Source organism: Musca vetustissima, unplaced genomic scaffold (genome assembly GCF_032173495.1).
Source record: "Musca vetustissima isolate MV318-11 ecotype Yass unplaced genomic scaffold, APGP_CSIRO_Mvet_v1 utg4602, whole genome shotgun sequence".
Classification (NCBI taxonomy): domain Eukaryota; kingdom Metazoa; phylum Arthropoda; class Insecta; order Diptera; family Muscidae; genus Musca; species Musca vetustissima.
In genome coordinates, this window is record NW_026885412.1 from 362,370 (window position 1) to 378,032 (window position 15,663).

A 15,663-nucleotide genomic window follows, 5' to 3' on the forward strand; every position below is an offset into this window, starting at 1 on the left:
CTTAGACAATAGTAGCATCTGTTGGCCATTACTATCCCTCTCCGAATTTCAAAACTGATGCCATTCGGTACCAAGGTATATAAAATCTTTGACTACCTCGAAGCTGTAGTTATCAAGTTCCACAGTTGGTCCAAGTCGTCTTGCGCTTCGATACCATCAGCTTTGTCTTCTCGCCGTTTACTGCCAGACCAACTTTGGCAGACTCCTTCTCAATTTGTTCAAAGGTGGCTGTTACCGCTCGAAATGTTCGACCTATTATATCGATGTCATCGGCGTAGGCGAGTAACCTGTATTGTTTGGTGTACAGTGTGCCATTTCTGTTCACCTTTACGTCTCGTATGACTTTTTCCAGCAGGATGTTAAAAAGATCGCACGACAAACTGTCGCCATGTCTGACTCCTCGTTCGGTATTGAAAGGCTCCGATAGGTCCTTTCCGACTTTAACTGCTGACCTTGTGCCTCTTAAAGTTATCATGCATAGTCGTATTAATTTGGTATGGTGGTATGTGTCGATGTGTTTTTCATGGTTCGGCTGGTATCTCGTCGGCTTCTGCTGCTCTATTATTCTTCAGCCGATTAATTGCTTAATTGCTGGGGGTTTGTTTTTCTTTTTCTTAGCTTTTTCATAGTAGGTTCGGTTTTCCGAGTGTGGGCAACTAACCCGACGCCTCAGCCCAATTTTTAAAGTTCTTATGGGTGAACTCGCGGCACATATTAGCTCACTATTTCATCGGGCGATGAAAATTGCTACCCCAGGTGGGACCACGGGGAGGTCAATGTCCCCAGTTGAGATGAAAGAGGGACCAAATAAGCCTGGACTTCGCCATGTTAAAGCCAATCAGAGCCGTTTCTTGGTATCTATCATCTCATACGCCACCACACCTTTGGTATTCCTTGAAAAACATTTTTTAAAAATCAACACCTCTAACTGGCCTATTTAAAAAATCCACTCCTATATTTCTCTGGACTATTTTTATAATCCAAAAAATACTTTTCTAAAACTAGTTTCGTTGTCCTTTCAAATGCTTTTTATTTCACATCAATACAACCATTATTATCAAAGTTACAGCCCTTGAAAGAATACACTCAACAGCATGCCGCTGCAATTCAATAATGTGCATGCACAATCAATGGAGCAAGCAGAGATTCGCCACCCCCCACCTCCCACATAAACAACTCTATTACACAGCGAAAACATACAATAACAACAACAGTATTTGCCCAATTGCCCCATTATCACAGTAAGAGAATAGAGAACAAAACACTGTGAAGAGTACATGTCACTTTCTCTCATACTCAGTTACATTATCCCATATTAAGAACAGTTAACATCTCAATAAACACTAAAAACACAAACATTGTAAGGCGCCTTTTTGTTTGGAATGTTACCAAGAACGTTCTTGTCCTTAACTTTTCGTGCCCACCTTGTCTTTTCTAACAAAACTAGGAGCATGCACACATTGGGAAATGAAAAAAAAATAATTATTGTTATTATACATTAAGCATTCACACACAGCGTAGTTGGTGCGTGTAGATGTCATGAGATGCAAAATTAATGTTCCAATTAGAACTCCCAAAATTAAGGTATTGCAATTTACTACAGCAAAACAGTAATGACAATTTAGTGATTGTAGATTTGCCTTTTTAAAATTTTCAAAAAAAAAAACAGCTATGGATTTTCAAAATTTGTTTTCAAGGTTTATTATGAGCGTGGATTTTAATATTATTTATTTTTTAATGTTTTTCAATTATTTATTGTAGTTATGTATTCCAATATGCATTGTCAGGAAATCGCCAAATTGGCATCACTGTAATCTGCAACAGTTTGGTAGTTCTAATTAGAATTCTAATATGGCAACAGGTTACATTCGTCTAACTCCCACCGTTATGTGGCGTCGTGATTCTCCTTATGCGTTGTTTTTGTTCTTTTGATGGGGAGATCTCTCTCCATTTTACGCTCCATTCAATGTTTTCGGCCATTACTCAATTTAGTTCTTCTTGAAATGACGAGCCGGGCGGTTGCGTGTAGTATCCTTTCAATTCGATCGTAGTGTAATCTTGTTATTCTGGAAATTCTAGAATTTTTAAATCCGTGTTTTATATTCGCGAGTGCATTTTTATATTTTTTAATAAATTAATTAATTATTTTGTCAATAAATGTCGTGAAGTGTGATTTAGCTTTCTTATTTGAGTAACGAGAAATGTCATGGCATGTGGTTTATATTTCTCAGTAGAAAATTCATTGGTCAATTGTTCGTTTAGCTCCGCGAGTGGTTATGTTTTTAAATTGTTTAAAATTAACGTCAGTGTGTGTGTTTTGTTGGGCCATCATTTTAATTTAAAGATGCATACAAAAATTAATTCTTTAATTTACCGTTCGTTTATGTTTTTTGTTGTTAAAAAAGACGAGCCCTTTGTACAAAATTGGACATGATTAAAAGGTAAGAACAAGAATATTATTTGTGACTCCCAATAAAAAAAGGCACCAAACAACATTTGTTGTTGTTGTTAATGTCTATTGATGTTAACGGTTCTTATTATGGGAGAATGTAACTTAAGTTTTAGTATGAGAGAGAGTACACATATACTCTTCTCAATGTTTGGTGCTCACAGTAATATTGTTATGATGCACAGAGTGGGTGGTAATGGGAGGATAGATGTTCATAGCAAATACTGTTGTTGTATGCTCTTGCATTATGGTGGTGTTGTTAAAATGGGTGATTGAGCATGCATATTTTTGCATAATTGCATTGATATGCTGCTGGTGGATTTTTTAAATGGTTGTATCTCTGGTAATAATAGACACATTGATATGAAATAAAAAGCATTCGAAAGGATAATGCATCTAGTTTCTGATACATTGTCTTTTCCACATGAAAAAAATATTTTTAAAAATCCACGACTTTGTTCGGACCTTAAAAAAATATTTCTAAAAAAACCAACCCCTATGCTGGGACCTTATTTTTTTAAATCAATTAAAACAATTCTCGAAATATTTTATAAAAAATATGTCTTTTTTAATCTTTTGTAAACATAGCGGAAATAATAGTAATACATAATAATATCAAATAAAAATAAATATACAAGAAAAATATTTAATAAAAAAGAAAATAAAATTTGAAATTGTTATGATATGCATTGTCTTAGTCCATATTAAGCTGAATACACTTAGAGAAATAAATCTAAAAAATAATATAATAGTGTTTTAAGTACAAAAGTTTGATATGATCATTTAATTTCATTTAGGTCTTTTTGATTTTTATTTTTTTTTAATTTTTATATAATAAAATATTTCTAAACTTAAATTCTTTTTTTATTTTTAAAGCTTAAATTTATAAAAGCATTAAATATTTAACATAACTTTTAAAAAGTATTGAGAGAATATTCATATAAATTATATATTTATGTATGTGTGTATTTAATTTCAGTACTAAAATATAAGAACGAAAATCTGCGGGTGTGTGGGTCAGGGAATTTCACAAAAAAAAATCTCAAAACGATGGCTTACTGCTACTCATGCCACGAGCCGGTAAACTATTTGTTTTCGTATGCGGATTATCACGAGCCTGCGAATGGGCCACCACAATGCTAAGGCACTGCACCCATTCCTCGGCATTTTTGCCATCCTTCGGCTTGAGTATTAGTGTTTGATCGGCTGTGAAAATTTCAAAGGCCTTGGGTATGTTGCGGGCACCACGTGACACCTTGACCGAACGTATCTGATTGACATCGATGCTTTCGCCGCCACTCTGCAAGAAAATTACAATTAGATTTTTTTTTGAAATAAATGTATTTCTCTAAAATAGTCTTACCGATCCTTTACACGACAAATGTGCTCCCGATAAAGTGAAATATCTGGTACGCCATCTGCGGAATAGCCGCCATTTGCCCTTCTTCTCTTTCAGTTGACCCTCGATCATGGGCTGATTACTGCCATTGAGGAAACCCATGGCCTTGTCGGGATGATTACACAGGAAACAACCCCATTGATATTCCAGTTCATTGCAATTTGGATTGGATTTGTCAGTCTTGGAGACTTCAAAGACATCCAGGAAGCCAGAATGTCTTAATTCATTGACCAGAATTTCACGGTCCTGGAAATAAAACAATTAAGATTTTTTGAAAATATTTTTTCTAGGAACCTTCAGAGAGGCGTGGATTTAAAAAAAAATATGTTTTTCCTAGGTCCTTCAGAGAGGCGTGGATTTTTTATAAAAAAATATATTTTTTCTAGATCCTTCAGAGAGGCGTGGATTTTTTAAAAAAATATTTTTTCTAGGTCCTTCAGAGAGGCGTGGATTTAAAAAAAAAATATTTTTTCTAGGTCCTTCAGAGAGGCGTGGATTTTTTAAAAAAATATTTTTTCTAGGTCCTTCAGAGAGGCGTGGATTTTAAAAAAAAAAATATTTTTTCTAGGTCCTTCAGAGAGGCGTGGATTTAAAAAAAAACCTAGGTCATTCAGAGAGGTGTGGATTTAAAAAAAAAAAAAATTCTAGGTCCTTCAGAGAGGTGTGGATTTAAAAAAAAATATTTTTTCTAGGTGGCAAAACACACACAAAAAAAACAAAAAATAAAAAAAAAAAAATTTTTTCTAGGTCCTTCAGAGAGGCGTGGATTTAAAAAAAATATTTTTTCTAGGTTTTTAAGAGAGGCGTGGATTAAAAAAAATATTTTTTCTAGGTCTTTAAGAGAGGCGTGTATTTAAAAAAAAATATTTTTTCTAGGTCCTTAGGAGAGGCGTGGATTTTTTAAAAAAAATATTATTTCTAGGTCCTTCAGAGAGGCGTGGTCCTTAACAAAGGTGTGGATTTTTTAAAAATATTTTTTCTAGGTTCTTCAGAGAGGCGTGGTCCTTAACAAAGGTGTGGATATTTTAAAAATATTTTTTCTAGGTCCTTCAGAGAGGCGTGGTCCTTAACAAAGGTGTGTTTTTTTAAATATTTTTTCTAGGAACCTTCACAGAGGCGTGGATTTTCTAAAACGATTTAATACTTACTTTTATACTTGGAAACTGACTGGTCACCAATTCCGTAAAACTGCGATTTTCACACTTGAGTATTTGCCAAATATTTTTCAAATTACTAATACCTGGTTCACGGGTGCTCAACACACTTTTCTCCTTAACCTTGAAAGAAAAAAATAAATGCCAAAATAAATGCCATCTCGTACAAGTTTCTCTCCTATACTTACATAGTGTCTCACTTGAAAATCGAGAAACATTAAATGTATCCAGGTTTTCGGATTGCGGGTTCTCATCGTAAAACAGGTCTTCGAATAGAGACAATGAGGTCCACGTATCTGACAGGCAAAATGCAGTTTTGCCACTTTTTTCGAACGCCTCTCTGCAAATTCATTGGAAACTTTTTTGGTGTAATTTGTGTGTGTGTGTGTGGGTGGAGTGAAATCGGGACAGATGGATAGTTGAAGTACAGATATATAGAATATGCATGCAACAACAACAACACAATCAAATATAGTTACGGCAATTACATTAAACACAATGGCATTTACATCATTCATTACAACAAATGCGGGATTAGTTGGAAATTAAGAATTTAAAAAAAAATAGGCATTCCAATTAGAGGTGTGTGTGTGGTGTGGTGAAAGTGAGAAAAAGAAAACAAGAAGAAGAAAAAAACAGAAAACAAACAAATATGGATCAAATTATGGAAACATATACTAATGTAACAACAATACAACAAACATGCGAAATAAAATAGCAAGTGTTCCAAATAAAGGTCTTATATCGAAGGCGTGGATTTAAAAAAAATATATTTGTATAAGGTCCGATTTTTTAAAACTATTTTTTAAGGTCCCAAAATAGTCGTGGATTTTTTAATGGTCGAGATCCGCCTATAGGCGTGCTTTTTATTAAGGTCCCAAAATAGGCGTGGATTTTTTAAATATTTGTAAGTTCCCAAAATAGGCATGGGTTTTTTAAAATACTTTTAAGGTCCCAAAATAGGCGTGGGTTTTTTAAATATTTTTAAGGTCCCAAAATAGGCGTGGATTTTTAAAATATTTTTCAAGGTCCCGAAATAGGCGTAGATTTTTATTTTTAAGGTACCAAAATAGGCGTGGGTTTTTTAAAATATTTTTCAAGGTCCCGAAATAGGCGTAGATTTTTAAATATTTTTAAGGTACCAAAATAGGCGTGGGTTTTTTAAAATATTTTCTCAACATCCATACACATGTGTAAATTTTTTATAAAACATTTTTGTCTTTTAATTTTTTAAAGACCCGATTTATTTGGAACACTTCTCTCACTCTCCCATGCTTTGACCTCAAACCTACCTTCAATACTGCAACGTGTGGGTGGTGGCAACATTTGCGACACCTCATCCATATAGGAGCTAATCGAAGAGAAGTGTTTCTCACAAAATTGTTGGACAGGATCACGCATGATTTGATAGGGTTCAAAAGTACTCATGCGTTGATCTAAAATGCTGTTGTTTGCATTTAACAGAGTGCGGCTGGTGTTGTCATTGCGGCGTGGTGTAACATTGGTCGTGGGACCGGAGACAATGACCTCGTGATCACTCTGCAGAAAAAAAAACAAAAATTAATAAATCTTTAAATGAATGGTCATCAGATGATCCCCTTACACTTCCATTCACTGGTAATTTCATCACAGATTTTTGATTGCCATTATTTTGATGTGGCAAGGCTGGCGATGCATGATGCACTGAGACCGGATTTACGGGGGCTGTTATCGAACCAATCGATTGATTTAAGGCATCGGTACTATATTTCATAAGGGCAGCACTGGTGTTGAGCAGGGTGGTGGGTCCTTGGGACTGCGGCCGCATTTTGGTAGGAGATGTTGTCACTGTGACTCCACCGGATGTCACCTGCGTAGAGGGTATACCCCATTTATTGTGTCCCGTAATAATAACATTATTACTTAGCGGAGGTACGGGCGTAACATAGCCAGGGCTGTTGGGAGATGTAGGTGTCTTGGGTATAACTCCAGTTTGTACCACCACATTGCTGCTTGAGGTTGAGTTATTCGCCGTATTCGATCCAGAACCGGAGGCTGAGCCGCCATTTTGATTTATGTGTTGCGATGAACTTAGCCTCGTCATACTTTTGTGGAGGCCACCCACTGAACCACCGGCCACATTGAGGCGGGTCATGCTACGATGTGTATTACCCGAGGGATGTAGGCGTCCGGTACTTCGTGAGTCGCCAAGTTTTACTCGCCGTGTATAGCCAGCATGTGGTGGGGTGGGTGGTACTGTGGGTGTGGTTGCGTTGGTGGTGTTATTTGGAGGTTGAGATAAAACTGGTGCAGGATTGTTGGATGCTGTAAATGGGGAAAAAGAGAGAATAGATTATTTAAATTGTTCTCTGAGTGAGAATCGAAGTATTTTCTTACGTATTTTAATATTTCCCGTGGTAATAGTTCGCCTATACGGATCCTTGGGACTGTTCGGACTACTGCGACTCTGTTTGCTTTTGTGCATGCGTCCAGTGGTGGCATGCGTGGTATGACCCGAAGGCACTGTGACTGTGGTGGTGCTGGTCACAGGGTCTGCACTGATAATTGTGGAATGTTGGGCAACCGAATTCGCCGCCATTGAGGTATTCACCGTAATACCCGATGTCTTGCCTGCAATTGGCTGCTGAATACCCGGCAATTCATGCGGACTATTCAAATTGACAATGGTAACACCTCCCGAGGTTTTATTACCCACATCCACACTGGTTTCCGAGGAAGACAGCTTTTGTTGGCTGTAATAAAAAAGAAGAACTCAGTCTTTTAATCGGAAATAGAAAATTGAAATCTTGAGACTAACCTCAAGGCATTCTTTTGCCTCACACAGGCCAACACCTTGTCGGTGAATAAAATCGGAAACGATGAACATAACTTGGTGGCCTCCTGCAGTAACACCGCCTGAGAACTACGATCCGCATGCGGCAATTGTTCCAATACAAAATCCAAAGCATATTGAGCATTCTCCTTATTCGTCCGTCCCGCTGTGGCCAAAACCTGGGCCCCCAAAGCCATTGTATTCGGATTTGTTTTCGTGGCCAAACGGATTTTATCAAAATGTTCCGCCACCAGTAACGGCCTCTGTTCGGCCAATTTCAAAAGAATCTGCATTGTTGTGCTGGCCGTTTCACTGTCATAGAGAAATTCACATAACGGTGAAATGCAGGATTCCAATACCAAAGGTGTCCTTTGGGCAATCAGGAGATACAATTGAAAAACGGCCAGTCTTTCTTGAGAATCACATTCGGGTAAGAGGGCCACCAGTTGAGGGGCATGAGGGGATACTGTATCTGGAGAAACTTCATAGATTTGGGAGAGTACCCGCAGGAGGCCATAATTCCCAGCCAATATAGAATTCATAATCGAATCGACATGAGGACTCAGCAAATAGGCATAATCGATGGCGGCCAGCGATAGGTAACTGGCCAAATTGCGGGATAGCTCACGATTACCCTTCGGCAGGAATTGTACGGCAATGGGTAGGGCTAGTTTCATTACTTCACGTTTGTCATAATTCTGGAAAAAGAGAGAAAAATGTGTGAATTTACAAATATTTTTATGGTCCACCTTTAGGCGTGGATTTTTTTTAAATGTGTTTTCCTTATACTTACCAAAAATATACTCGATATAATATCGGCAGCTATTTTGGCATGTGGCGGATCTTCTTTATTACTACCACTCGGTTGGAGATTCCATAGCAGACAGGTTTTCAGCAAATCGATAAGGGCAGGACAATAACGTTCGGCTGTTTTCGTTTCACGTATACAGGAGAGAACGCGCGTAACACAAATCTCCACCACCGACTGGTCGTTGTTGTTTTTCAGATAATCCGCCAAAGAGATGATGGCATTGATATCGGAAAGCTGGAAAATAAAATACAAAATTTTAATATTTGTTTTTAATTTGCATTAGCGGTCACTTACCACATCGATAATATCGTTGACAATATCATTGTCAGGTACAGAAAATAGATCCCCAGCACGGGATAGATCACGTTTAGAGAGTACTTTTGTAAAGAGTTCATGCATTTTGGTAATGGATTTCTTTTTCCAAGATATAAGAGATGAATTTGGTAGTTTTTGTTATTGTTGCAACGAATTAGGTGTTGCAGATTAACGGCATGTTTCCAGGTGTATTTGTCTGATTAGAATTTCTGAAAAGAAAAAGAAAATCGGTTAGGGACAGATTTTTTAAATTAGAATATTTAATAAAATACTAGCATACGACAATATAATTCGTATCAATTTAAAGGTCAACCACTCCTCTTGGAGTCAACTATCAACTTCTCGGGTCTATGGCCTTCAGGAGTAAATATATACGCCATAGAATACAAATTTTGTCATTTTTCACACAAAAGTCAGGGGAGATTTGACCCGCTAAATATTGGCCGATCTTTATCAAAACAGGCATGTTTATTCTTTGGCCCGATCACCTTCTCCATGCAAAAATTCGCGGTGTTTGGGCCATAACTGCGGCCTCTGGAGCGACCAGAAAAACCGACAAAAATAAAGTTTTTGGTTCATTTCATCCCCTAAATATTAATCGATCTTTTCCAATAGGGGTCTTCATTGGCCAGAACCCATCCCACATGCACAATTTCGTGAAGATTGGTCCATAACTGTGGCCTGTACCGTGTTTACAAATTATAAGGGACAGACGGACGGATGGACACACATGTTAAGATCGAGTCAGCTAGTCAAGATATGACGATCGGTATACTTAAAGGTGGGTCTAGGACCAATATTTCGCGGCGTTACAAATTCTTGGGGCTGCACAAAGCTATAATACCCTGACAACATAGTTGTGTAGGGTATAAAAATCCGCACCTATTTTAAGATATTAAGAAAATATTTTTATACTAGTGAGTGGAGCAGTATAGTCGGACGGGGCCGACCATATGATACCCTACACAACTTCTACGAAAATCTAATTTACTGTGGTACTACATTCTGAGCTTGGGCAATATTTCGTAATATTTGTACCCTTTTGACCGACTAGAGGTCAACAAATATATACGCTATAGAATACAAATTTTATAATTTGTCACACAAAAGTCAGGGTCCATATGACCCGCTAAATATTGAGCGATCTTTATCCAAACATGCATGTTTATTCTTTGGCCCGATCCCCTTCTTCATGCAATTGTTTGCGATGTTCGGTCTTAATTGCGGCCTTTAGAGCGACCAGAAAACCCGACAATCCCCTAAACATCAACCGATCTTTACCAAAAACAATAGTGGTCTTTATTGGCCAGAACCCATCCTACATGCAAAATTTCTTGAAGATTGGTCCATAACTTTGGCCTGTATCGTGTTTACAAATTATAATGGAGAGAGGGACGTACGGACACACATGTCTAGATCGACTCAGCTAGTCGAGATATGACGATCGGTAAACTTAGAGGTGGGTCTAGGACCAATATTTCGCGGCGTTACAAATTCTTGGGGCTGCACAAAGCTATAATACCCTGACAACATAGTCGTGTAGGGAATTTCGAAAATTAAAGAAAAAAAAAATCACTTGTGCAAAAAAATGTTGTCGCCGAGTGTCTCAAAGCAAATTGGTAATGAAAAATTATATCAACGTCGTGTTTTGAGGTGGTGGGGGAAAGACATAGGCTACATGTAAAACAAAACGTGTATCCCAAATGATAAGATAAGAGAAATAAAAATAAAACAACAACAACACCAAAAAAACACGCACACATAAAAAATCAAGTAAAGCAACAAAAAAAAAAAAAACTGAACATTAAATGTTTGTCGATCGCAGCAACTCTTTGGGAAAAAGAATGACGTGAACAGAAAATAGCAACAACAACAATAAATATCACCAAGAAAATTGGCAGCAACAAATTCAAACATCAATTGTTGCCATTGGCAATAGACCAAAAAGTCAAGTTGCTACTAGTTAACAACATTGTTGTCGTCGTTGCGTCTGTCTGTCCGCCTGTTTGTCTCGCGAGCTGTCTGTCTATTTCAAGATGTCTAAATGGCTGGCTGGCTGGCTGTCTGTCATTTTTTTCCTGTTCGTTTCGATTTGTTTATTTGCAAATAAATCGCATCGAATTGACTGTCAGTCAATTTGGCCAGCCCAGTCAGTCAGCCAGCCAGCAAATAAAAAACCAAAATTGACACTGAACCGACATCTTAATGATCGTTAAACGCCACCAGAACAATCTTCTCGCTATGGCGTGTATCAAGGCAACAACAATGGCATTGGCAGAGGCTGTGTGTATTGGACACAAAATAATGCAAATAGAAGCGTGAGAATTGCTTCTAGCTGATCTTCTATTTCTATTTTTGGTATCAATGTGGCATACCACAACATAAATAAGATTTTTTTTGGACAATTTTTTAGATGGATGATTGTTATATCCTACACAACTATGTTGTCAGGTCCGTCCGTCTGTCCATTATAATTTGCAAACACGATACAAGCCACAGTTATGGACCAATCTTCACGAAATTTTGCATATAGGATGGGTTCTGGCCAATGAAGACCCCTATTTATAAAGATCGGTCAATATTTAGAGGATGAAATGGACCAAATTCATAATTTTTGTCGGTTTTTCTGGTCGCTTCAGAGACCGCAACTATGGCCCAAATATAAACGGAGAAGGGGATCGGGCCAAAGAATAAGCGGGTCAAATGACCCCTGACTTTTGTGTGAAAAATGACAAAATTTGTATTCTATGGCGTATATATTTACTGATGAAGGCCATAGACCCGAGAAGTTTATAGGTGACTCCAAGAGGAGTGGTTGACCTTTAAATTCATACCAATTATATTGTCGTATGTACTGGGATGTGGGAGTTACACATAAATATTTACAGGTGCTTACGAATTCATATATTGTTTAGTAACCCATTACCACACTAAAGGGCGGAAATATAGCGCTGACCACTTTGAAATTTTCCACGAGGATCCAGTTATGATCAAGGACAACACCCATAATTTTTGGTGATGATCAGATTATAATTAGGGGATGAAGTGGACGGAATACCTAATTTTTTGTGTGCTTTTTTTCCGAGTCGATGCCAATAATAGGTTAAACATCAGAACACATCCCCCGGTGAAGGGAATCTGGACAATTAATTAGAAGGGCTGAACTGAATATGAATTGTAATATTCGGAAAATATGTCAGTGTAAGGAAGAGGTGCTGTTGAGCTCTAATCGGGCTAGATTCAGCAAATATCACAAAATATTGCCCAGGCTCAGAATAAACATACGCAGGGTCGGCCCCATCCGACTATTTTGCTCCGCTCACTCGTTTTAAAATATTTTTTGAACATCGCAGCACAGGCGTGAATTTGTATACCCTTCACTACACTGTGGTACTGGGTATTATGTCTTTGTGCATATGTATGCAACAGGCAAAAGGAATCGAGATAGACCCATGGTTCCTTTTGAGAATATGCATAGAATCATTTTCTGAGTCGACTAAGTCTGTCCGTCCATGTATTTTTGTGAACAAAGTACAGGTCGCATTTATGATCCGAATTGTATGAAACTTGGCACTGTTGACTTATTTGGCCCAAGAACGAACCCTATTGAAATTGGAGAAAATCGTTTCAGATTAAGATAGAGCTCCCATATATAGTTTTGTCCGATTTTAGGTAAATGATGCACCAAACTCCCAATATTTGTCCGATTGGGACAAAATTTTGCACAGCGCACTGAATCAGGTCCATACTTATTTATGAGAAGTTTCATTAAAGTCGGTTCAGATTTAGAGATAGCTCTCATATCTAATTTCGTCCGATTTTTTGTGAATGAAGGACCAAACTCCGATATTTGTCCGTTTGAGACAAAATTTTGCACAGAGCACTGAATTAGGTCCAGACAGATGTCTGCGAAGTTTTGTTAAAATCGGTTCAGATTTGGATATAACTCCTATATATAGTTTCGTCCGATTTTTTGTGAATGAAAATCGGACAAAATTTTGAGTAGAATTATTATATATAGCAGATTTATATATAGCTCACATATATAGTTTCGTCCGATTTTAGGTAAATGATGCACCAAACTCCCAATATTTGTTCGATTTTTAGCACTGAATGAAATTTTTACAGATATACTCCCATATATATTTGTCCGATTTTTTGTTGGGATAAAATTTTGACAAAATTTTGCACAGAGCACTGAATTACGTCCAGACAGATGTCTGCGAAATTTTTGTTAAAATCGGTTCAGATTTAGATATAACTCCCATATATAGTTTCGTCCGATTTTTTGTGAATGAAGGGCCAAACTTCCAATATTTGTCCGATTGAAACAAAATTTTGCACAGAGTACTGAATTAGGTCCAGATTAATGTCTGGGAAATTTTTGTTAAAATCGGTTGAAGTTTAGATATAGCTCTCATATATAGTTTCGTCCGATTTTTAGTGAATGATACACTAAACTCCCAATATTTGTCCGATTGGGATAAAATTTTGTACAGAGTACTGAATTAGGTCCAGACTGGTGTCTGCGAAGTTTTGTTAAAATCGGTTCAGATTTAGCTCCCATATATAGTTCCATCCGATTTTTTGTGAATGAAGGACCAAACTTCCAATATTTGTCCGATTGAAACAAAATTTTGCACAGAGTACTGAATTAGGTACAGACTAGTGTCTGGATTAAATTTGGCATTGGTCACTTATTTGGTCCAAGAGCGAACCCTATTGAGATTGGGAAGAATCGGTCACATTTAGATATAGCCTTATATATTTCTTCGTACGATTTAATGTAAATGGTGCACCAAAGACCCTATATATCTAACGATTTAAACGAAATTTGGCACAGCGTAATGAATTAGGTATAGAATGATGTGTGTTGAATTTCCTGAAAATCGGTTCAGATTTTGATATAGCTCTCATATATATTTTTTCGTCCGATTTAAGGTAAATGGTGTACCAAAGTCCCTTAATATCTTTTGGTTTGCACGAAATTTGGCAAAACGTAATGAGTTAGGTCTAGAATGATGTGTGCTAAGTTTCCTGAAATCGGTTCAGATTTAGATATAACTTCTATATCTGACCAAATGAAAAATATAGTATCGGTTGCAGAATGATATGTTTATGCATTCAATTTCATTTTAGTGGTGCTTTAAAAATGCGACGTCTGTTAGGATTCATCTGTTGAATATACCCAAAGTGGTGAAGGGTATCATATTGTCGTCCCCGTCCGACTACTTTCCTTACTGGTTTCAATTGGTTCAAATATTTATCTAGATAGCACATTTTATTTCGCCCGATTCCATCTCAATGGTCCTCCAAAGATTCTATGTCTGTTCTATCTACAGGATATTGTAGATATTAACATCTCTCGTATGTACCCAAAATGGTGAAGGGTATCATATAGTCGTCCCCGTCCGTCTTTTGAACTTTCCTTACTGGTTTGAAAATATATTTCTTATACTTTTTTTATACTTCTTTTGTTTATATAATAAGTTTTTTTTTGCAAACCCATGTCAAATTTGTTTGTACACAAAAATCGCATTAAATTGTTATCAGCGGGTTTGTTTTGCGATATTCTACTTCTTTGGCGACATTCATTATTCGTTATTTGCGTGGGGGATTCCCCACAGATATTGAATTCAATATCAACGAAAGATGTAAACACGAACGACAAGAACAAACCGATGGAGGTAGGTGATGGTGGAACACAAACACATGCTCATATCCATAGATTATACATAGAGGGACAAGTATGGGTAAGTATTGAAAATTTTATTTTCATTACAGTGGAACCTCATAAAAAATTAATTTTTGAAATGATTAAAAATGAAAACTTATTGGAGAGATGTGAAAATCTATATAACCCATGATTTTAAGAGAAGAAAAATATTGACTCAATTTTTGATATGAAAAAGACGTGAACTGCCCCCTAATTGTTCATAATATTGAGAAAATAACTGTGGCCTGTATCGTGTATGGACAGACGGACGGACGACACACATTAATGGACAGACGGACGAAAACACATTATTTTATAATTCAATGAAAAAATATTTTCTTAATAAAACATTTCATCGCCAAGTTATTTTATTTTTTGTTTCAATATTTTTTTACGTGGGTCGTAATATTGTTTTGAATTCTTGTTATTTTTAGAACTGAATTGTCATTTAGCCGGTATTTCTATTTTTGCCAACTCATTTGAATTTCCAGAGTCAGTCAGTCTGTCTGTCCGTTCGCCCGCCTGTTTGTTTGTTTAGTTTATATCTTTCGGTTTGTGTGTAATTATCGTCATTTTGTGGATTAGTTAAATATTTGAAGATTTTCTTGTTGTTGTTGTTGTTGTCGTCGTTAGACTAGCAGAACAGATAGCCGCTGCTGGAATGCCACTAATCCAAAATAGTTCGTAGATGTTTTTATTTTTATTTATTTTTTGTTTCGTTTGTGGTATTTGCTTAGATTTGCACATTCCACACAAGATGAGACAATTTTATTTTAGACGACGAAAGGTCTGAGACAATTTTTTTTTGAAAATAGAAATTCCAAAACTATGCCGTAGAAAAAAAATTGGAGACTTTTTAAAAATTATTTTATATGGCATTTTCGAAGGCGTGGATGTGAAATTTTAAAAATACTTTTTAAGGTCCTTCAAACAGACGCAGATTTTTTTATACCCTTCACCACACTGTGGTACTGGGTATTATGGCTAAAAGAAGCAAGATAGGCACA

At 36.8% G+C, this 15,663-nt stretch overlaps 1 protein-coding gene across 1 annotated transcript; it reads right to left on the reverse strand.

The window, feature by feature from the left end:
* Positions 1-3,479: 3,479 nt before the first annotated feature.
* LOC133332687 (protein melted) lies at positions 3,480-9,051 on the reverse strand. Its single transcript, XM_061541066.1, has 10 exons — positions 8,920-9,051; positions 8,608-8,859; positions 7,800-8,512; positions 7,379-7,734; positions 6,606-7,306; positions 6,295-6,541; positions 5,191-5,342; positions 4,997-5,125; positions 3,813-4,094; positions 3,480-3,749 (listed from the first exon to the last, which is right to left on the reverse strand). Exons 1-10 carry the CDS (start codon positions 9,022-9,024, stop codon positions 3,492-3,494), a joined length of 3,195 nt encoding a protein of 1,064 aa, XP_061397050.1. The 5' UTR covers positions 9,025-9,051; the 3' UTR covers positions 3,480-3,491.
* Between the last annotated feature and the right edge of the window lie 6,612 nt (positions 9,052-15,663).